The following is a 22,155-nucleotide window of genomic DNA, read 5'->3' as shown; positions in this document are numbered from 1 at the left end:
AATATTTTATTTTTGACCTCATAGTCAGAGTCTTAATGCATAAGATGTCCTTTAAGTTTTTCCTTACAGCAGATGTTTTCTTCTGGTACTGGAGCATAACTTTTTTTTTTCTTTTTCTAGTAGCTATTTATTTTTATTTAATTTCAAACTTATAGAAAAGCTGTAAGAATAGTACAGGAGTTCTTTTGAGTTAAAGCCACCAATTGTTGAAGCATAATCTTTGCTATTTGAATTTGAGACCTTAATTCTCCTGTAACTTGAACATGGTAGTTAGGAGTTATCTAAATATTTCTGCTAGGTTGAATTTTTCACTGGAAAATCTAAAAGGAGGCAGTGTATTTTATTCTTTAGGTAAAAAAAAATGTGGGATTTAAAAATACATAATGTACCTTGTTCTGTCGTAGATTCTATTCTTCATCAGTTATTTATTGTCCGATTCCTTGGTTCTATGGAGGTGAAATCAGATGATAATCCAGATGTTGTTTATGAAACAATGCGCCAAATCTTAGCTGCCCGGGCCATCCATAACATCTTTCGTATGACAGAATCGCATTTATTAGTCACTTGTGATTGTTTGAAGTAAGTAGTAACCTCTCCCTCAAAAAACTGTAGGAAAAACATGAATATAATTCCAGCCTAATTAAAATTTGTTCAAATTTTTAATAATTATTATAGGTTAATTGATCCACAGACACAAGTTACAAGGCTTATGGTGAGTTCTGCATGTTTAAAGCTTTAAGTCTCTTTGGGCATAAACACACCTTTTACATTAGTAATCATGATTCTCTGTAGTCAGATATGGTAGTATCAATTACAATCGGTCTTTAGGTTGTTATAATTAAGTCTATGGCCATCTCTCCAAAAAAGTTACAATCGAACATTCCATATAACTTAAAGAATCAATACAGTCTGGTGTGATACGTAGTGTTTATCCCTTAGCTAGGGAGTATATATCACTAAAGAAACTAATAGTGGGATTGCCCTGGCCGGGTAGCTCAGTTGGTTAGAGCATCGTCCCGACAAGCTAAGGTTGTGGGTTCAATCCCCATTCAGGGCACATACAAGAAGCAACCAATGAATGTATAAATAAGTGGAACAACAAATCAGTGTTTCTTTCTCTTTCTCTCTCTCTTTCTCTCTACCCCCGCCCACCTTTCCTCTCTCTCACTAAATCAGTAAATTTAAAAAAAAATTTAATTTAAAAGGAAAAAAAAGAAGAAAACTAATAGTAGTAGGAATTAAAAGGGGAACATGATTGAGTTTATTTTATAATTAGCTATTTTGAAAGAGTTGCAACTATGTGCTTCTATTTAATCATTTCATAATATATACCACTGTTGTTACTGAATTTGACTTTGTAAAATGTGTTAATGACAGTAAAACAATTCAGTATTCAACAACCTCTTATTCTGTCTGGCAATCCAAACCAAATATGATATTACTTGTTCTTGAATTACCATTCTGTTAAGAAAAAAAAAAAGGCTGTAATGTTTTATTTAGGACATTTTTATAACTTAGCATGAGTTTGTTATGGTAAGAGTGCTGTTGCAATGGCTTGAAAAATCTCATGTTTGCTTCTTATATTTTCTGTGGCAGTTTCCATTACCTAGTGTAGTTTTGTATGCTACACACCAGGAAAATAAGAGGCTTTTTGGATTTGTTCTTCGGACATCTGGAGGGAGAAGTGAAAGTCATCTGTCATCTGTCTGCTATATATTTGAATCAAACAATGAGGGGGAAAAGGTACCTGGCTTTTCAAAATGTGTCTCTGTTGTGAAATACGTATCATAGTCAAAGTTTACTAAGATTTCTGGAAAAAACTCAAACTTTGCCTAGTGCAACTGAGTTGCTTGACCAAAGCCTGTTCTGAAGAGAGCTGAGCTGATGTATTGGGCCTTTTGAGTTCTTTAGACTTACATCGTTCTAGCCATTGATAGCTAGTGCAATCTTTTGGCCACATTAATTTATCTTGGCAATGCAGTATATTCCTGTAAACAGCTATTTTTAGATGTCTTTAGCTTAGAGTAGCATCAGCAGCTGCTTGCTTTATTCTTTGCAGACCTTACTATCTCAGGGACAAATTTGAGGTAATAAGAAGTGGGTTATGTTAAAAAGGTGACAGCCAGCAGTTGAAACTCACAGACTGAGGAAAGTACACAAAGTCTTGGTTTGGAGCTTGGAACATTCTTAAATCAGCTTTTTTTTGAAGCAGTGTATTATAATGAATTATAAAACATTCACCATTTGGATACTTGAAATTCTTACTTTGATAGGAGAGCTGCCTGAGTTTTTTCTACTTTTCCCTCTTTTAGATTTGTGATTCTGTTGGACTTGCAAAACAGATAGCTTTGCATGCGGAACTGGTAAGAATCCAAGACACTTAATTATCCAGAATGTTAACTAAAGTAATGCAGGATTTTCATATTGACAAATAAAATGGTTTTGCTAAGTAATGTTAACTTTGGATACTGCTCCTGATTTGGCATTTAGAATTGGGTGAATAGCTAACATAGAATGTAAATGTTTGGTGTGCTTTCTCATATAATGCAGAAAATAATTTGAAAAGGTTACAAAGGTAATATTAATTGAAAAGTCTAAAATTTAAAGTTATTTCCTATTTAATTCATTAGTTGTATTCATCTGTTCTTCAGGATCGTAGGGCATCAGAAAAACAAAAAGAAATAGAGAGAGTAAAAGAGAAGCAACAGAAAGAACTCAGTAAACAAAAACAAATTGAAAAGGTATGCAGCCCTCATGTCTGGATCCTCTCTGACGTGATCTTTGTAAAGTTTCCTTAATTCAGCCCTGTGACTTCATTCCAATGAAGGTCTGTTTCTGCTTGCTCAGCCACTTCATGACCAGAGAGTTCATAGCACAGCAGAAAAGGATGGCATCTGTCTTCTGATAGGATGTTTATGTTACAGTTATACTGACATATAGAGTAACTTGCCATTTAGCAAACATATCAGAACTTCCATGTTTTCATATTCCAGTGAAGGTTGTCTCTGGCAAAGCAGGTTTTTTGAGAGGCTGTGTCATACAGACTTAACTGCCATTGCAGAAATCCACATTGGCCTCTAGGAATGTGTGTGTGTGTGTGTGTGTGTGTGAGTGAGTGTGTATAATATATAATATATATAATATGTAAAATATAAATATTTAATGTTACCAGGAGTGTCAAATCATTGTCTGTCCAATAGGATAATTTTAAGCTTAGACAAATTTTAGAACAAAATCTGGAGAATGCATTAGATAGGTGATAGATGAGATTGAAAAAGCCAGTTATGGGGTGTGGCATTGACAGCAGTGGAAAAGATAACTGGAATATTTCATGAGAACAGGTCAACAGGAATTGTCAGTGGAGTGGATGTATGGGCAAAGGAGAGGGATGTGGCAAAGATGACATTGAAGTCAAGGCTTCCTTGATAGATTAGACTGAGAGAAGATGACACAGATTTAGCAAGATAAATTGGGCAAAGGTGGAGAAGAGAGCGCAGAGGAACGGAGGGGATGCGAATGTTTTACTGTGGAGTATAGTGAGAGAGCACGATGGCCTGAATTTGGTTGGTGACCATGATAATGGAAGAGGAAATGTTGGTTTTTATAGGATTTATAGAGTGGAACCAGAATTCACTTTGGTGCTGCATTGGTTGGTGTAGCCTTTCTTTTCAGTAAGTTGCCAGATTTATGCATTATTTTGTGACAGAAGGATTGAAGTGGTTCTCAAGTATGTATTTTAGAAGCATAGTTTTCCATTTGATTGCAAACAATTAACTTAAAGTTTCTTTTCTGTCTTTTCCACTAGGACTTAGAAGAACAAAGTCGGTTGATAGCTGCTTCCAGTAGACCAAACCAAGCCAGTGGGGAGGGACAGTTTGTTGTCCTTAGCAGCAGCCAGTCAGAAGAGAGTGATTTGGGAGAAGAAGGAAAGAAGAGAGAGTCAGAAGCATAAACTTAGCCTTGTTTTTGGTTGATAATTCCCCCCTTCAAATTTATTGACAGTTTCTGTGGTGAAATGACACAAGGTAACAACTATGTTGAAATATCAAGGAGGAAACTAAAGTTTATATTTGTGTGTTTGTTTTAACTTCATTTTAAAAAATAAGATTGACCTTGATGGCTTAGGTTTGCATTGATTTCTTTTCCTCAAAAATAATACACTATGCAGTAACATCAAATTCCATATCTAAAAGAAGCAAGCCTGTTCATCTCCCTAAAGTAGATTGCTGAGGAATTACACTTGCTCAAGCCTTTTTCCCTTCAAATTGTGAATTTATTATCTTGCATTGTAACTAGCCATGACCCTAAGAAATCATTTATCCTTCAGCTTCAGATACTCATGGTTATGCTCCCTCTCTTTCATTAAGAACATTTTGTTGGTGGTCCGCGCTCCCCGGAGCACACCTGCACCTTTCCCTTCCCCATCCCCCTTTTCTTCCCCCATAAGCATGCAGGTCCTAAACTCTAAGGGACCCCAGGGGACTTGGAACCAGGGGAGCAATGGGCATTGGCAGCTCATCCTGGACTAACCCCCTGAACCTGTCTCCAAGGCCCCTTTTTCTCTGACTTTCCAGTGAGCTGACAGCAGCCCCGCCTTGGCTCACTTCTTTCACTGTGACTGTTACTTCTCAGTGAGTCTACACAGCCCCACCTAGGCTCTCCTGTTGCTTCTCTGTCCTAAGCCCTTCCTTGTTTCACTGTCCTGGCTTTAATAAACATACTCTCAAAAAAAAAAAAATCATTTTGTTGGTGGTTAGGAAGCTTTCAACTGGATAGGTTCAAAACCCTTTATACAGAGAATTCTACAAGTTTGCAAATATTTTAACTATTAAATGTGCAATAGAACTTTTATAAAATAATTAGAAAAGACATTTTAGACTTAAGGTTTTAAATTGTGGCAGGTGGTACTGTTGATTTCAGGGCACTTTCTTAGATTGCTTACATTTCTCTGATGTACTGCACCTGATGCCATCGGGAAAGAAGCTTAAGTGTTTTCAGTTCAGTTACTGATACATCCCTGGGCATTTTATTATCACAGTCTTAGTTCTCAGGTTGGAACTTGAATTATTGCTGCAGAGCAGTAATGGTTAAAATAAGATTTTGGAATTTATAAAAAGGGATTTTTGTTGTTTAAGTACATTTTAGATTAGGATTTAACATGTAGATATTGTTACAGGATAATACATTGTATTTTTTGCATTGAGTGAGGTAATTTTTATTGAAAATCAAGTGACTTTTCAAAAGAAGTTCTATAATAATTATGTTTTCTGCTTAAAATAAAAATTCCCAGAGATTAGTTTAGAAAATGTAGAATCTAAATTTCAGACTGATACCTATAGTATTTTCATAATCCCATGTTTTGATAACATACTGATCACCACTTTATATCCACAAAGGCAAATAACTAATATATGAGAATAGAATAATTTGCACTAATTATTGTAAATACCTGTATTCTTCAAATGAATGAAATGTCTCATTCCATGAAAGACTGAAAAGGAATTGAATGCTTGGAATAGGAGAGTTGACCAAGGAAGGATTTTAGCTCAGTGTCAAGGTTAAAATGACATTTCTCCACTGCCTACTTCTGTGTCAACACTTGATTTTTTTTCTTTACTCAGATTTTTAACATTGCTGATAGAAATTATGTTCCTATGTTTCACATGTCAAAGTGTATGCAGACAAGTTATACTAAATGAATTGTTTTACATAGTTACACATTTAAAATTTTCAAAAGATTGGCCACTAAGACTAATTTTACAAGGGAAAAAGGCCTTTTGTTTTTTTTATATACAGTTTTTCTTCTTAGTTCTGAATTAGAAGTGGCATTTGTTTAGTTTCCACAGTATAGTGGGACTGTTTCACGCCATATGTACACTGTTTTCTGTAGGAACGGGATAGGTAATTATATATAAGATCATGATACTCTTTTATCCATGTGCCAAATGGGAATAATGATTACTTGACAATCATTATTGTGAAGCCTTATGTTACCAAAACATTTAGTAAAAAATAAAATAGTAGAAATTTATGGGATACTTTTTAAAAAAGTTTATTTTGTGCGTACTAAAGGGAATGCTTTCACAATAGTTTGTGTATCATTCCTTTTATAGGAGTTGAAATTTCTTCTGTGGTCATCACTTGATTGATTGGTCTTGCAAGTCATGCTTTTTGGGACCTTTTTGAGAATCAGTAAGCGTTCTGTTTCATTAAGTCTTTTATTTATACTATTAAGTTGTCAACTCACTTAGCTCAGATGAAATGTGTCACCCTACAAGGAAAGTGGTCAGCATTAGAAGGCAATTTTACTAGGCTGGTGCTTTACATGGCAGCGAAGTGCTTCCCTTTGTTAGCAATCTGGTCAAAGTGTGGGGTAGCGTTAAGGGTACTAGAAGGCGTGGGGATGCATGGGGATGCGGACAGACTTATAGTTCCTTTTAAGTCATGTTTAGGTAGGAATTTCCACAATAAAACACCCTGTCCATAGGTCAACAGAAGTCACGTGTGAGTTTAATAATTTTAGATGATTCACCTTCTGTTCCATTATTATAGTACCGTATGAACTATTCCATTACTGCAGATATTTAATAAACTTTTTGATTAAATAAGGCTGCCCATGGGTTTCTGCATACTGTTAAAACCGATCTTTGTTACCCTTTGAAACCCCTTCTAGGTTTGGGATGCTTTGGTGTTAACTGAATTAGATTTTGGGATCTCTTACTCAGAGTCAAACTTACACTTAATTGCTTTTTTAAAGAAATTAACAAAACTGATTCTTTAAAAGGAAAGAAATTAAGTCTACCTAATTTTGGTATGTACTCTGCTACCTATATGAACAGTTCTATGGTAATGAAGTCAATAGAAAGGAAACAAGTTATTCCTTCTCCCTTTTAAAATGTTCAAAACTTGCTAATAAGGGAACCTTAAACAGAATCCTCAAAGCTAGTCTAGTTTTTGCCTTGTCTACAATGACTACTTTGTGTTTAATTTCAAAAAAATCCTCAGGCTCTACAGCCTCGGGGTGGTAGGTTTATTTTACCTTTATGCCCGGCGAAAGGATAGTAAGGTGCACGTACATCTATGCAACACGTGATCTTGTGTGGTAAAGGCACTGGAGTTAATTCTGACTTATATAGGAACTTGAATTATTTAATATTTAAATCTTATTATAAATGCTGACAGGCCTTAAGAGCCCATGTGTTATATAAAACCTTCTGCCACCTGAATTAATAAAATGAAAATATCAACATTGGTTTTGACAACAGCCTCCTGGCATTCAAACTGTACTTTAAATTTTCAAACACTCATTGTAGCAAGCAAGACTTTAATTTTATTTCTGGCAAGTTTGGTTTACTCTTCTTTCTTGAGATTTTCTTCTTCTACATTAATAAATAATGCATAAAAATTTGAAACTGGAACTATATTATACTTTTTAACCAATTTCTTGTGACTATACTCATATGTAATTTACTTCAGTTAATGTAAGAACTAAGTTACTAATCTCATACTAGTATGAGATTAAGTTATAGCAAATGTGTAACACTGCTTTGTATATTTGGTGATTTTTGTAATGTAAGTGAATTGATTAATTCTTATTTCACTGACACTATTAATCATGCAGCATACAATTAAATTCATGCTACATTTACCTTTAGAATTGGGTTTGAAGAACTCAGCATTGTGTAATGGTGGTATACATGTGGGGTGGAGAACTTATTTTTTCATTTTGTCAAAATAGATATTCCCTGACAAGACTTAAGGAAATATGCTGTTAGATTTTTAATGTATAATAAAGTCCATGATTTTTGTACTGTCATTTTTGTATGAAATACTTGACATATATTCTGAATTTTATTTCTCCAAGTAATTTCAAATGATGCTTATAAATAGACTTTTTCTTAATCTATTTTGACACTATAGTTACACATTTAACCCCATTGCAATTCTATAACAGCTAAAATGAAAAAAAAAATTGTCACTCATTGAAAAGTAATACTAATTCTTTACTAGTGATTTTTCTTTTAGAAAAATAAAGAGACTTCTCAGTAATTACCCTGGACATGTTACAGACAGTGTGACTATGTATACTTGCTATGTTTGGTCCTATTCAAAGAAATTCCTATAGTTTAAAGGGGCAGGTTATTGTGTACACCAGCTTAAGTGTCTTGGGCCTGTAGTTTTAATACTAATGCATATTCATCCCATGTGCTCTTTATAGTTTCCTGTAGCACTTACCAAGTTCTTTCCTGCTACTGGGAGTTTCTGTTCTTACTTGTTTTGAATTTTATAAAATGTATATACACTTTTAGAAGGTCTGGAGGGGTGGATGGAATTAACTTTAGAATTATGTAATTTATCTGATATAAGTGCATGTATCTCCTAAATATATTTGTATATTGACATACATATAATTCACCAGTCACTTATAAACAGATACTACAATTTGATTTCAAATAATAAAAACTATTTATGCCAGCTAGTTTTGCAATTTTTTTAATGAGAAAACTGTATTATTAAAAATAATTGTGTTTACTCAAATAGTCTGTATAGCCATGAATCCCTACATCAGAAAGAAATGTAACTTCAGTTTACCTAAGATGGACTATATTATGCTAAGAAAGTGTACCGAGGCTAAACATGTAACCATCAGGTCGCAGCTGATGGTGGAAGTAAGACTATATTGTCCCGCCTCTCTGCTTCCTGTTGATGTGCTGTCTGAATGCTGCACAGCTGTGGCTGAGTGAATGTCTTCTCAGTTTCTTCTCTCACTTTCCACACATAGAAACCTGTCCTTAACATACAGCATAAACCATATAGAAATAAAAATTTAAACTAAGATCTTATAACCTGCTTCTATCAGTGAGCCCTTCCTTTGTGTTCAGTATTGGAATAGTAGGCTCAATATAGAAATTATAAGCCATCATCATTTGAAAGCACTTGTAATTTCTATTCCATTGATCACATTAACCAATAAATGGTAACCCTTAACCAGGGTTTTGTAAAAAGAAGGGATGCCTATTTCCCATTAATGATGAAATTGCAATTGAAGGTTCTATTTAAATTAACCTACCCCACTTCAATACTGGACTCTTCAAGTAAACAGACACTAAGCTGGCCTTGGGACTTTTGCACAAGAACAGCTAACTTCTAGGTCATGTGCTAGAGTCAATATTTATTCAATGCAATTACTAACACATTTTATATATGTACTTCTCTATAAAAAGGATTGCTGTTAAGAATTATCATGCATTGCCAGAGATAGCATCTTTTGAGCATGTAGAAATGTGGATTCATACACTTAGTATAAGATTAATATATAGTTAGAACTGATGTATTTTAGTTAATTGAAATTTTTACCGTTCAGTCTTTTTAAACTGCCTCTCAGAATCCTAGCCATCTATATATTGAAAGGCTATGTTCAGAGCGACTTTAAAGAATATGTGGAATCTAAAGAACATAATAAACTGGTGAACAAAATAGATTCAGTGACATAGAAGCGTGGAACAGACTGATGAGTCTCAGAGGGAAGGCGAGGGTGGGTGGGTGGGGAGAGATTAACCAAAGAACTTACATGTATATATGCATAACCCATGGACACAGACAATAGTGTGGTGAAGGCCTGGGGCGGGGTGTGGGTGCAGGGTAGAAGGGGTTAATGGGGGAAAAGGGGACATCTGTAATACTTTCAACAATAAAGATAAATTTTTAAAAAAATGTAGACTGAATTGAGGTTTTAGTTGCTACAGTGAGAAATAGAAATCATATGACAAGTCAGATTTTAAGAAATACAGCTAAAGAACTATACCTTTTCAACCAGAATAGTTTGATTACCAGGTTCCTGTAAAAATTCCTTGTCCATAAAGGTCATATTCTTTGTAAAGGACATATGCTTTTAGACGATTGGGTAACGGAAGAAATGACATGAAGACGGGGCAGCGCAAATGCAACCGTCCCATACACTTCCGGATCTTGAGGCGGCACAAATGTTTTAGGGATCGAGGGTTTGCTAAAATGAAAGAGACAGACACATTATCCAAAAGGAAAAATAATTGATTTTTTTAGTGACTAGGGTTTAGTTAGCAAATGTATTTTATTATACTTAAGCCACCAAGATTTTCATTTGCTATCACTAAGTGGAAAAGTTAATACAGAGACAGCTTTTTACTTCTCATCCAGCCCTTCCTGTAGATGCGGTTTCAGAGCCATGTCAAGTCAGAGTCCAAGGACCAGCATCAGTTGTGCATCTGGCCTGAGACCTGAAGTTCTTAAATCTGCATGTGTTAACCCCACCACCTCCACCCAGTCCTGCCTCTCAGGGTCAGGCTGAAAAACTAAAGATCACTACTCAGGAGGAAAATAAATGAAAAATTATTCTTAATTTGGCTTTGTTCTACAGTGAAAGAATTTGGTTTGAAGGGTCATTTGATATCCCCTACAGGCTTAGATCTTAGTTTTTTCGCATCTATGTTTTTATTGCCATTTTATAGCTTTTAATTCCTCTTTCTATGCTGTTCTATAGGATTAGGAGAGGAGTATTACCTACCTATGTAATAAATAGTTAGCTAACAGATTTTATTTATTGGGAAATGGTAATAAGTACAAATTAAGTATAGTTATAAACTAACATTTTAAAGATAGGAATAGTATTTTTCTTGGTTTCTTTAGGTCAAGTTTTTAATGAAAAGAATGTTTTACAAAACAAGTAAGAATACAATTAGTATTGTTGATAAGAATTTTCTGCAAGAAAAAAAGATACTCACTCAAGATACTATGGATTTCTGACCAGAGACCCTGTTTCTGGAGCACAGCTTTCAACTTTGAACAGATCCGAACTTGATCAACATAATCAAGCATTACTCTAACAACCTTTCCAGAGAGATGTTGCAACCACGACAAAGTTATTACTTCGCAGAACTGAGGAAGAAAATCAGAACTATGAAAGTAAATGAAAACTTAAGTATTTATGGTTTAGCATAGTAATTAAAAGAGCAGTAAACTCAGAGTCAGAATCCAAGATCTCAAGTTTCTCATTTATAAACTAAGGTGTTGAGCAAGAAAATCTATTTCTTAGCTCTAACATTTGGAAAAATATTTACTACTATGTCTTCTAAGCTATGTAAGATGTAATGAAGGTGTGAAAGGGACCGTTATATAGTATCTTTTATCTTCTTTGGTTGGCCACATGGCTTCTGGAATAAAGGTTACCTTTCTAGCTACACTTGTGCCTAGATGTGGCCACCTGGGTTCTAGCCAATGAAATGTAAGTGGAAGTGTGAGCAACCCCCAGAATGCCCCTAAAGAAGAGCAAGGTGTGTGCTGCTTCCTCTGCCTGCCGTCCTGGTGGCTGTAATGTGGATGTAGGTTCTCTTGTGAATTCATGGGGCTGTCCAATTAAAATGCTATTTACTTCCTACCCTTTATTTATTTGAGAGAGTAATGAGCCATCTTATTAAAGCCACTGTTGTTTTGGGTTTTCTATCATTTATAATCTACTTCTACACTGTTACTTGAATGATCTGATAGTTTCTGTCTTTAACTAATTTACATGGTCTGAGATTAGATGTCCATGTAAGAAGTCAAGTAACACTATATGAAAAGTCAGGAAATAATACAAGATATATGCCTAAATACAAATCCTATGTTAATCATAACCTAAAACAATAAATCATACAATATTATAATGTTTTGCCTTTCGCTTTTCAGAATAGATTTGAAATACTCATTTCATTTTTATTTTCAGATGTTACTGTGAATTCAAGTATCTATAGTGCATCTACTGTGTGCTAAGCACTGATCTGCAAGCTGAGGAAAGTGGTGAACAGCTTACATTCATGTATTTGTGGGGGAGACATAATCAGTAAAATTTTAAAAAGAATTTCAGAAGTGATAAGTGCTATTAATGAACAATATTATAAGAGAGTGATTAGGGAAGGGAACTACCTTAGATAAGGGCCTCTTTGAAGAAATAATGTTTGCAATGAGACCTGAAGGGTGGCAGCTATGCAAAAAGTCACAAGAGCTCAAGTTGGGGAAAGTGGAAGTCACCAGTTAGGTAGACTGGTGTGATGAAAGCTAAGAGAAAAATGCCTCAAGGAGGGAGTGGTCATTTATTGAGATTCTTTTTTTTTTTTTTTTTTTCATCAAAAAGGGGACTAAAGGCCCAGCTGGGCATGGCTCAGCAGTTGAGCATCGACCTAGGATCCAGGCAATCGGGATTCGATTCCCTGTCAGGGCACAGGGTTACTGGCTTGATCCCCAGTTGGGGGCCATGCAGGAAGCAGCCGATCAATGACTCTCTCATCGATGTTTCTATCTCTCTCTCTCCCTCCTCTCCTTTCCTCTGTCTGAAATCAATAAAGATATATTTTTTAAAAAAGTGACTAAAGAAAACCACTTAATCAAATGTTAGAGCTAAAAGAGAGAGACACACACCTAGTGGTACAGGTATCAGGGACCCAGAGCATTTTAGCTAGATAACACTCAAAGATAAAGCGTCATGTATTGAAGACTGCATTCATTTTTGAAAACATTGCTCAGATGTTGCTTCATTTGTGAAACTCCCTAGGTTGAACTAAATCACTGTGTTGGGTTTTTTTCTGAACTGTTTCTGTACCTTTTACATCTTTATACTATTGTACTGATCCCATATAAAAATCCAACAATGAGCTCTGGAGGGGATGAATGGAGTCTTCCCTAATGCTGCAGGTCATGCCACCGATAATGACTCTATAAGGTGATACAGCCAATACTGTGGACTTACCATAGTATCTTTGATAACTGTAGATGTCCAGCCCTCAAATGTATAGAAACGATGAACTTTATCTCCATGAGGACAATCAAAGCATCGCTCTGTATCATATCCATAATTCAACAGCATCCTGAGCATGACTTCATCTTTCAATGTGTATTGCAGTGCTGATGGGAAGTGTAACGGGTTGACTCTGCAGAAGTAATTTACGTTGGCCCCATGCCGTAGCAGCAGACTTATCAGCTCATAGTTGCCCATCCTTAGGGCTATCTGGAGGCAGTTAACTGGGTCTTGGTTAGGCAGAGCTCCAGCACTCAGAAGCAGCTTAACTGAAGAGAGGTCACCATTTGATACAGCAAAATACAAAGCTGACTTCCTATGGTCATCATAGTGTTTGCGAATTCTCTGATCTAGCATGAAATTTACATCAAATCCAGCCTGGATGAGAAGTTCAAGGCATTCAGGGTGTGCTCCTGCTGCTGCACAGTGAACTGGACTGATGCCACTCTGCTTAATGGCAGCAAAATCCGTAACTGGAATCAAAATCTTTAGAGCTCTGAAAAAAAATTTCAAATTGCATTTAAAAAAATTTATTTTTTTTAAAGATGCAACATTGCCCTGCCCGGATAGCTCAGTTGGTTAGAGCATCATCCGGATATGCCAAGGTTGTAGGTTCAAACTCTGGTCAGGGCACATACAAGAATCAACCAATGAATGCATAAATAAGTGGAACAACAAATAGATGCTTTTCTCTCCCATCCTCTCTCTCTAAATATCAATAAAAAAATAAAAGGGGTATTGGAGTCATAGGATCAGAAATGAGGAATATAAAGTTCCTAGTAGCTGCTCCAAAAAAATTAGCTATTTCTATTATTTGCAATAATGTAATTGAACTTACAACAAGTGGCCTCTGTCAGCTGCCACATGAATGGGTAGATGGCCTGAATTCTTAGGGACGTTGGCATCAGCTCCATACTCTAGCAAGAGTGTCACAGAGTCTGGATTTCCTCCACTAGCGGCTTCAAGTAAGATGGAAGAAGAATCAGAGGCCTGACCAAGAGCATTCGCACCTAAGAGAAGAAAGATTCTTGTTATGCTAAGTCTTTCCCACTGTACTCCTTAAGCATTCTTAAAAATGTATCACCACCACCAAGAAGCAAGTATTGAACAGCCATGTTAGCAAAGCACTAAGAATCAAAGAAAGAAATGTACCTCCTGCTCAGGCAGTTTATAATCTAGTTGGGGAGGGGGAAATGGTGTAGTCTCTACAAGTAGGCTGGCTTTCAGAGTAATGCTAGAAGTTATTTTTTTGTAACTTGAAAATTTGAGGAGAAATCATTTATAAAAAGGTCGTTTTATTTCTAGACCAGCTTACAAAAGCCCACGTAACTCATGGCACACGTATACAGGACAGTACTAACACTTTTGATGAACTAGATCATCATGCCATCTATGGATGTTATGATGGGAAAGGGCATTTTTCTGTTTTAACTTGTTCGTAGGGAGCTGTTCATAGTAAGAGACAGTGTAATTGTTTTTAGTTGAAGTTGTAGATGGCTGATGGGACAAACTGTAGCACCCTATATGGGAAGTGTCATGTGAGTGGTGTGGGTAATAAATGAGTACAGGCATATCTCAGATGTTGTGGGTTTGGTTCCAGACCATCACAATATAGCAAGTATTGAAATAAAGTGAATTGTAATCTTTTTCCTGGTGGAAAGTCTTGCCTTCAATTTGTAAAAAACACAACATTGGTGAAGCACAATAAAATGAAATGCAATAAAACAAGGTGTGCCTGTGTAGGTACAGGCAAAATGCCCTCCAGTAGCATTTTGAAAGAAGTATTCTTTCAAATACTTCTATTAGGCTTAAGTAAAATGTTAACTTCTATTCTTTTGAAGCCCACCACGAGGAGGAGAACACTTGGGTCACATTACCCCTTGGTAGTGTGCAGACTGTATAGAAAATCTTGCCTTTTTGTAGTAATATTTCCATGACTTCGGTGTTTCCACTTTGGGCAGCAAGAGCAAGAGGAGTGAATCCGTAGGAGCTCTGTGGGTCAGGGTGTGCCCCAGAAGCCAGCAGTAGCTTCACCATGTCCCGTCTGCCCAGTTTGGCTGCTTCGTGGAGAGCTGTCCTCTCGTTGGCACACCGCAGATTGACGTCTGCCCCATGGCTGATCAGCAAGGCCGCCATGTCGTAGGAGTCATGTAGAACAGCTGGGAAATTAGAAGGGAGGGAGGCATTATGCTCAACAGGAAATTGAGGCCAGAGTGGTCCCTCAGGCTTCTTAATGTGCCATCATTTTGTGTTTGGAAACATTATAAAATGAGGTATATATCAAATAATATAAATAGTGTTTTATATCAATAGGCTGTTTGTTTTCCTGTAAGCCACGACCAATTATTCATTGTCTATTGGTGGCTCATGTGGCTGAAAAACATAAACACAAAATTTTCATTTATCATTTTTATGTTTCAAGAGAATTGGAACTTAAGTACTCAGTACAGTTTTAGAAATGCTTATAGCTGTCTTAAAAGAAGAAAAACAAAAGCAACAGTAATTAGGAAATTATTTTTAAGCTCACATTTTGTTAACCACAATTCTCCAACTGGCTTTTCTGCATTTATGCTGTTAATCTTTAACCCTTCAAGATTCTAAAACACCTTAATTTATTCATCTCCCTACCTGTTCGCTAATTATTGGCATCGACAGAGGACTCTTGCTAGTGCCAGATGCTGAGTCAGTATGAACTCTGCTCATGACCATGTATAATGTGCCATAGAAAGGGCTCCAGCTGCTCGAGGACTAGAAATAGAGAGTGCCAAGTGTGCTGGGTCATTTTTAAGTCACTGAGCCAGCACTTAGTGTGCCCTTTCATTCCGGAACACGTCCTTGGTTTTAGGAAATCATTTTCGTGACTTATTTCATTGATGATACACCACCACCTTGTCTGTTCCCTGTCTGGCATTCCTGTTACTCACTCGTTGCTCCTCCTGGGTAGCCTTCTAGTTCTCTTATTTCTTTTTCTTTCCTGTTTTCTACTTCTGATCTTCTTCTGGAAGCTTTCCTAAATTCCATCTCTCAGCATTTGTTTTGAATTTTATTTCTGCTATCCTATTTTTAATTTCCAAGAGTGTTTTTTTTCTTTCTTTCCTTTTCTTCCTTCCTTCCTTTCTCTCTCTCTTTTCTTTCTTTCAGTAGTATCTCTTATTTCATTAATTTCTCTGAGGAAATTAATTATAATTTTGTCTTATGTTTTATTATCCCTAAAAAATCTGTTTCCGTGAAGATGCTTATATTTGTTTCTTTTTATTTTCTAATCCTCACGTGAGTATATTTCTTCCACTGCTCTTCAGAGAGAGTGAAAGGGAGGGAGAGAGAGAGAGAAAGAGGAACATCGAACTTGGGGCCGAAGCTCTAACCACGGAGCAGACCGGCCAGGGCTCCCATTTGTTGCTCGACTTTCCTCAGATAGTCCTTCGCTCATGATTAAGAGTTGGGGACTAAAAAGCTGATTAGAAATTCTAAACACTGTGTGGGACTTGTAGACTGGTCTTAACTGTAGGTTGAAATGCCAGGGCGATCTGTTGGGGAACCCCCACTTTCACTGTCTTTCTTTCTTTTTGGGCTGATCAGATTCTCCAGGGAAGCCTCCTCGTGGAGGGTCGAGTTCCGGCTGCCAGTTTATGTAATCCTGGTGGAGGCGGAGGGCTGGGAGGTGTCAGTCCATATTTGCTTAATTCCTCCAGTGTTTTCAATCCAGTACTCCCGCCCTTGCCTAATATCCCCCAGTGCAGAAAGGCTCTGTTTAAACTGTCCAGAGAATAAACCTATAGAATTTTGCTGGAGTGGGGGGAGGGCGGATTGGGAGAAGTGATCTAGAGATCAGACTACTTGTTTCTTAATAGTTTTCAAGCAATCCTCCTATTTTAGCTTCCTGTCCACCTATGCTCCATGAGGTAATGACTGCCAATAATTTTCAGGCCATTTATATAATTGTGCTGTTTTTGGCTTTCTACCAATTTAATATGTGGCTTTCTTGTCACTATTTATCCATATGTTCTCCAGGTTTAAAAAAATCACCTGGTTGTTGTCTGCTCTCCCATTCTTCCCATTCTTTTGTAACCAATCCCCTTAAAACAATTGCTTACCTATAATTTTAGTCACCACTCAGGAGGGAACAAAATTAGGCATTTGTATTCAATCTGCCAGCTTTATCTGTCCATTGGCTGCTGCTTCCTGCTCTGCTCCCTTCTTATTTTTTTGCACCAGAACTAGCTGGATCGATTAAGGCACCCTGCAAAGTGATCAGTTCCTAAGTGGGCAGAGATTTTACATCAGGCCACCTCACAGGCCAGTCTGAAAAGAGCTCCAGGGGGTCAGGTGCCTATGTCTGGTCTCTTGGGATGAAATGACTGTGCTGCAGCTATGCACAAAAAGCTGCCTTTGACACCTATGGGCATGGAGGAGTCTCAGAGCCACAGACTCTTCTCCAGAGACAAGGTGTTACTTTACCTGTAAGAAGAGGAGAACTGCCTTCAAAATTCTTGGCATTCGGATTGCAGCCATTGAGAAGAAGAAAACTGGCATTTTCTAAGAGGCAATTGCTGACAGCCAAAAAAAGTGGTGTTTCACCATTGTGGGTGGTTTGCTCCCATGCACTGGGTTTTGAAGCTGAAATAAATCCATTAGACCACACAGATTAAGATATAAAAATAAATGTTACATTTATTTCTCAGAAGCATCAGAAGAGTTATAAAGGGAGGTTACCTTTCAGGGTTATTTTCAAAATGTTCGTGTTTAATTGCACTGCAGCCTTATGCAGAGGAAGCCGGCCAATCTCATCTGCTTCATCGAAAGCGGAACGGTACCTAGTCAGGTGTGACAATGCATCTTCCTCACCTATTAACAAGTCAAATGAGAACAGATTCACATTTGGCACTCAAACAGCATGGGCTGCCCGAATTCTACCATCAAGGTTAGCGCATGAGACACAGAATTCTATCACCGCCTTTTATGAAAGACAGATTTAAACGGCAAAGGACAAACAAGCGGTAAGGCCCTTCCTCTAGCATCCCAGGCCTCCAGGGCCTGTGAATACCCATCACCTTTTCCCATCAGAAAAACAGCTCTGTCCCTGAAGAAGCCCAGGAGCTATTTGCTAAATTGTTCTGATGTATCTTCTCCCAGGAAAGGCCACATTAGACTCCTGACAAGCAGCTGTGGACCCCACAGAGTTCAGCACTTGGGAGAAACTGCTTCTAGGCTTCCGGAACTTACAGGGAAATGCTGCCAGTTGTCACCATTACCGCTTACTACAGGTTGAAGGGGATAGAATAGGAAGAGTACTTAACTGTCTCTATTGTTTCAAGTATCTTCTTACAGTCTGTGCTCAAAAAGGAATGGAAACTGCATAGGAAAGAAAAAAACATTAACTCCAAAACTTGGGAAAAGACTAAGATATTTGCCATAAAACAAAAGGAAAGGGTAAAAGCAATAGTAGTTAAACAGGGATAAACTCTTATATAAGGCAATGACTAAGGCTTGATAGAAATATTTCCAAAATGCAGTGTGACCCTCAACATCTGAGCTCTGGGGGAAACTCCTCTCCCACATCTATCCTCCCTTGTCAGGCGAAGGACTATGTCAGAGCCTGGATCACAGCAAGTCCTTAATCTGTGTTTTCTGAACGGAATCAAACCTGCCTAGGACTGAAATGTCACATTATCACCTGATAAAATTTAATAGCCACTCTATAATGTCACTGATTCTAGCCAAAATTATTATTTAAAAATATAGTGAATAATCATGGTGTAAGTTTTAAACAAGATTCATGGTCAGAATTTGTGCTCAGAAAACACTATTAGCAGATTTTTATGTGATGTGACCAAAAAGTGCAACTCTATTATATCACCCATATATAGGATATCCCAAAAAATGCATAGACACACTTTGAGTAATTATAAAGTCAGTGTTTATTAAAATACATTTCATTTTCAAAATTGAGCTATCAGCTGTTAAAGAGTGTATACATTTTTGGGGGACACCCTGTATGCATGGTTCAAGACACGGCTTTCACACTGGACAGCTATTATGTTGGCTGTTGTAATTTTTTCATTTGGAAAGAAGTCAGTGCCCCTAACTAAATAGTCAGGTATTGCATGTTTTTTAAAATTCTTGCTGCATACCAGTTGAAAATTGCTGCTCTATTGTCATGTGAGGTTACATATTCACAGGTTCTGGGATTAGGATGGGGACTTTTTTTTGGGTGGGGGGATTATTTTGCCTGTCTCAAGTATATTCCAGTTTTCTAATTCCTTCAAGTGTCTGACCAAATCAGCAAGCCTTCCTAAGTATCATATTCAAGTGTAATAAATGAAACTATAACTACAGTTAATTATAGTTTCTCTGAAACATTTTATTACTCTTAATCAAAATCTCTTATACCTCTCAAAGTAAAATCATGACTTCAAAATCAATTACTCAGTGAACTTTAAAATTTTTAATCACAATATTAATACAACAGGTAATCCAATGAACCCAATTTCTTTACAAAACTTTAAAGATTATTCTAAATTTAACACAAAATTGTAGGAATAGTGTGGTAAAGAGCACAGAGTCTGAAGCCAGGATGCTTGGCTCTTTACTAACTCTGTGACCTTGGGTAAGTCACTTCTCTGTGCCTTAATCTACTCATCTCTAAGTAGGGATAATAATATTACCTACCACATCAAGAGATAATGAGAATTAGGATTTAAATGAGTTAATATTTATGAAATGCTTAAAATAGTATGGCTCCATGAGTGTGTTACTTTTTAATTTTTATGTATTTATTTAATAGTTTATTGATTTTTTAGAGAGAGAGAAAGGAAAAGGGAGAGAAAAATGTTGATGTGAGAGCACAGCGTTGATCGGCTGCCTCCTATACACCCCATACAGAGGATTGAGCTCACAACCCAGGCATCTGCCCTTGACCAGCAATCAAACCAGCAACCTTCTGGTTCAAAGGATGATGCCCAACCAACTGAGCCACACTAGTCAGGATGAGTGTGTTAACACACTCGTCCTTCAACATCTCTATATTTAATTATAAAATCTCTTGGGGTTAAAACCATTTATCCAGTTTTATCTCTGCAGGCACACAGAGGTCACCATCTCAAGCAAACAGGGCTTATCACCCCTAAAAAACAATAGTAACTACCTTAGGGGGTTGAGGTTGCTGATCAGCCAGAGAGCATTTGACTAGGTAGGCTCAGCTTCAGACAACCCATTTCCAGGGCAATTTTCTTACACCACTGAGGAACCCAAGGGGTCCTTCTCTACTGTTGTCATTCAGAACTCTGAATCCACGCCCTTCAGAAGGAGTTAGTTAGTCTTTTCTGGGTTTAAGTTTACATAATTTCTCCTTTTGATTTGAGTAGATTAAAGACTGGACTTTACCCCACCCACCCCAGAAAGGTTGAAGGTAACTTTCTATGTGTCTTGGTTGGATGCATGCATTTCCTTAGCTCCTCAAAGACAAGATGCATCCAAGTTCTCTAGCCTTTCATATTCTCATGTGTTTCTTCTTTCTGATTTTCAGTCTGCATCTCCTCACCCTGATTTGCTGCTAACCTCCTTCAACTGTTTTACTGCCTAAATAAATTCTAAATTATGTCCAAATTTTCCCTGTCAGGCATCAAGTCTCATAGATATTTAAAGTACATATGCAGCTCCATGGATTCTGACCCTCTCTCCTATTTTTTTTTGGAACACTAGGGTCAGGCTGATGACAAGTCTCAGCTGTTGAATACTTATGCTACATTGCTAATGAGATACCATTACCTCTCATCCCCAGGCGCCTGCTGTGCATTTCCTGGCTTGTGAATATCCTGTAAACTCTGTTGAATGATGAGCTGGGTATCAAAGTCATCATCGATGTCTTCATCACTGGTGTAACTATCCATGTGAAACACCTACTGATTTACTTTAAAGTCAGAATGAATTAAAAATATTTTTCCAGTTGCAAAAACAGATTATCAACTGCTTAAAATTATAAATGAAATTCAGAAAACTATAAAATTGATCAGATTGATAAATGAAGAAAATGCAAAATTTAGAAAACAAGATATTCATTTAAAATATTTTTCATAAACTTAAAAAACAGTTTTTTGAACTGCCCCAGATTCAACATAAATTAGAAGTTTCCATGAGTAACCATTTACTTAAAGCTTGTCCAGGAAAAATGACCTTTCATATGAAACTTAGGTCAGTACCATTGTAACTTTGGAAATGCTCATATTGATCTATTTTAGACTTGGCTTATGAGTTTTTCTCAGTGATTGTAGCACTCACCCAAAAGAACATCTTTCCTACATACACTGAATGTTATGCTGAAAAACAAAAATGTTATTCAGTTAGTAAATACTAAACATAAACATGTTATCAGAATAAATGTACTCTCATAATACAACACACAGTAGGAAGAGTGGTAGTAAAAACCAATGTCGTTTAGTAGGCAATATCTCAATTGCTTTAAGAGAACATTTCAGTTTTATCAGAGAGTAAGTTTGATCACATATGAAAGACGCTTTACCTTCTGTTATCACCTTTAGGACAGTGCTGGAGTTTTCACTGTTGAAGATTAGCACGTTAGAAGTTTCATTTATATTTAGGATCTCCACCGCCCTGTAATGACTGTCCATTAATAGCTTTACTATAAATACTCAATCACAAGACAGTCTGGCACTTTCTCCTGTTTTTTTACCTGTGGTTTAGCTCTGTTTGGAAACACGATCTCTTTTCTTCACTGCTACATTCATCAAGTTTAAAGGATTAAACATTTTCTTCTTGGAACAAAATGCTTTTTCAGGGGATTATCCCTGTGAAGTGAATTCATTCTCTTAAGACTCATGCACTCAGCCACTGCAAACCAGAATCATTTTCCACGTGAGAGGTCAAACATTTTGCTTCTACCAAATTATCAAAATCAAGTGTTATAATGGTCCTGATTCACTGGGTAGCTACATCTACATTTTCTTTGGGTTATACAGCTGCAGCCTAAAGTTTCCTGGGAATCCTAAGGAGGGAATTAATTCCACACAAGGTAATAAAATTTTGACTATAATTTTGTTTCATTGAAATGTTTCTAAACTGTTAATGTAGACTAATATTATGAATGCACAGTAAATAAAAAGAGTATTAACTATTAAAAATAATGATGCCCTAACCAGTGTGGCTCAGTGGTTAGAGTGGTGGCCCGCACACAGAAGGACTGTGGGTTTGATTCCTGGTCAAGGGCATGTAGCTGGGTTGCAGGTTCAATCCCTGACCCTGGTCAGGGCTCATGCAGGAGGCAACCAATCCATGTCTCTCACACATCCATGTTTCTCTCTCTCTCTCTCTCTCTCCTCTCCCTTCTCCCT

General features: G+C 37.0%; 2 protein-coding genes across 3 annotated transcripts in view; one reads left to right on the top strand and one right to left on the bottom strand.

The window, feature by feature from the left end:
- APPL1 (adaptor protein, phosphotyrosine interacting with PH domain and leucine zipper 1) overlaps positions 1-8,479 on the top strand; it is a 34,532-nt gene extending 26,053 nt beyond the window's left edge. The window contains exons 17-22 of one of the 2 annotated variants that reach the window (XM_081160288.1): positions 405-579; positions 676-712; positions 1,597-1,743; positions 2,313-2,363; positions 2,652-2,741; positions 3,806-8,479. In XM_081160288.1, coding sequence (XP_081016414.1) covers positions 405-579; positions 676-712; positions 1,597-1,743; positions 2,313-2,363; positions 2,652-2,741; positions 3,806-3,952 — 647 coding nt within the window. In that variant the 3' untranslated portion in view covers positions 3,953-8,479. The remainder of the gene's footprint in view (positions 1-404; positions 580-675; positions 713-1,596; positions 1,744-2,312; positions 2,364-2,651; positions 2,742-3,805) is intronic. The other variant, XM_081160289.1, reaches the window with a different exon arrangement.
- ASB14 (ankyrin repeat and SOCS box containing 14) lies at positions 127-21,399 on the bottom strand. Its single transcript, XM_081160290.1, has 11 exons — positions 21,327-21,399; positions 20,576-20,717; positions 18,105-18,160; positions 17,522-17,653; positions 17,267-17,425; positions 14,722-14,967; positions 13,647-13,818; positions 12,761-13,304; positions 10,761-10,914; positions 9,806-10,006; positions 127-606 (listed from the first exon to the last, which is right to left on the bottom strand). Exons 2-10 carry the CDS (start codon positions 20,695-20,697, stop codon positions 9,828-9,830), a joined length of 1,764 nt encoding a protein of 587 aa, XP_081016416.1. The 5' UTR covers positions 20,698-20,717; positions 21,327-21,399; the 3' UTR covers positions 127-606; positions 9,806-9,827.
- Between the last annotated feature and the right edge of the window lie 756 nt (positions 21,400-22,155).

This window comes from Miniopterus schreibersii, assembly GCF_964146895.1.
Source record: "Miniopterus schreibersii genome assembly, chromosome: 15".
Classification (NCBI taxonomy): Eukaryota; Metazoa; Chordata; class Mammalia; order Chiroptera; family Miniopteridae; genus Miniopterus; species Miniopterus schreibersii.
This window is presented reverse-complemented; position numbering and strand designations above follow the sequence as displayed.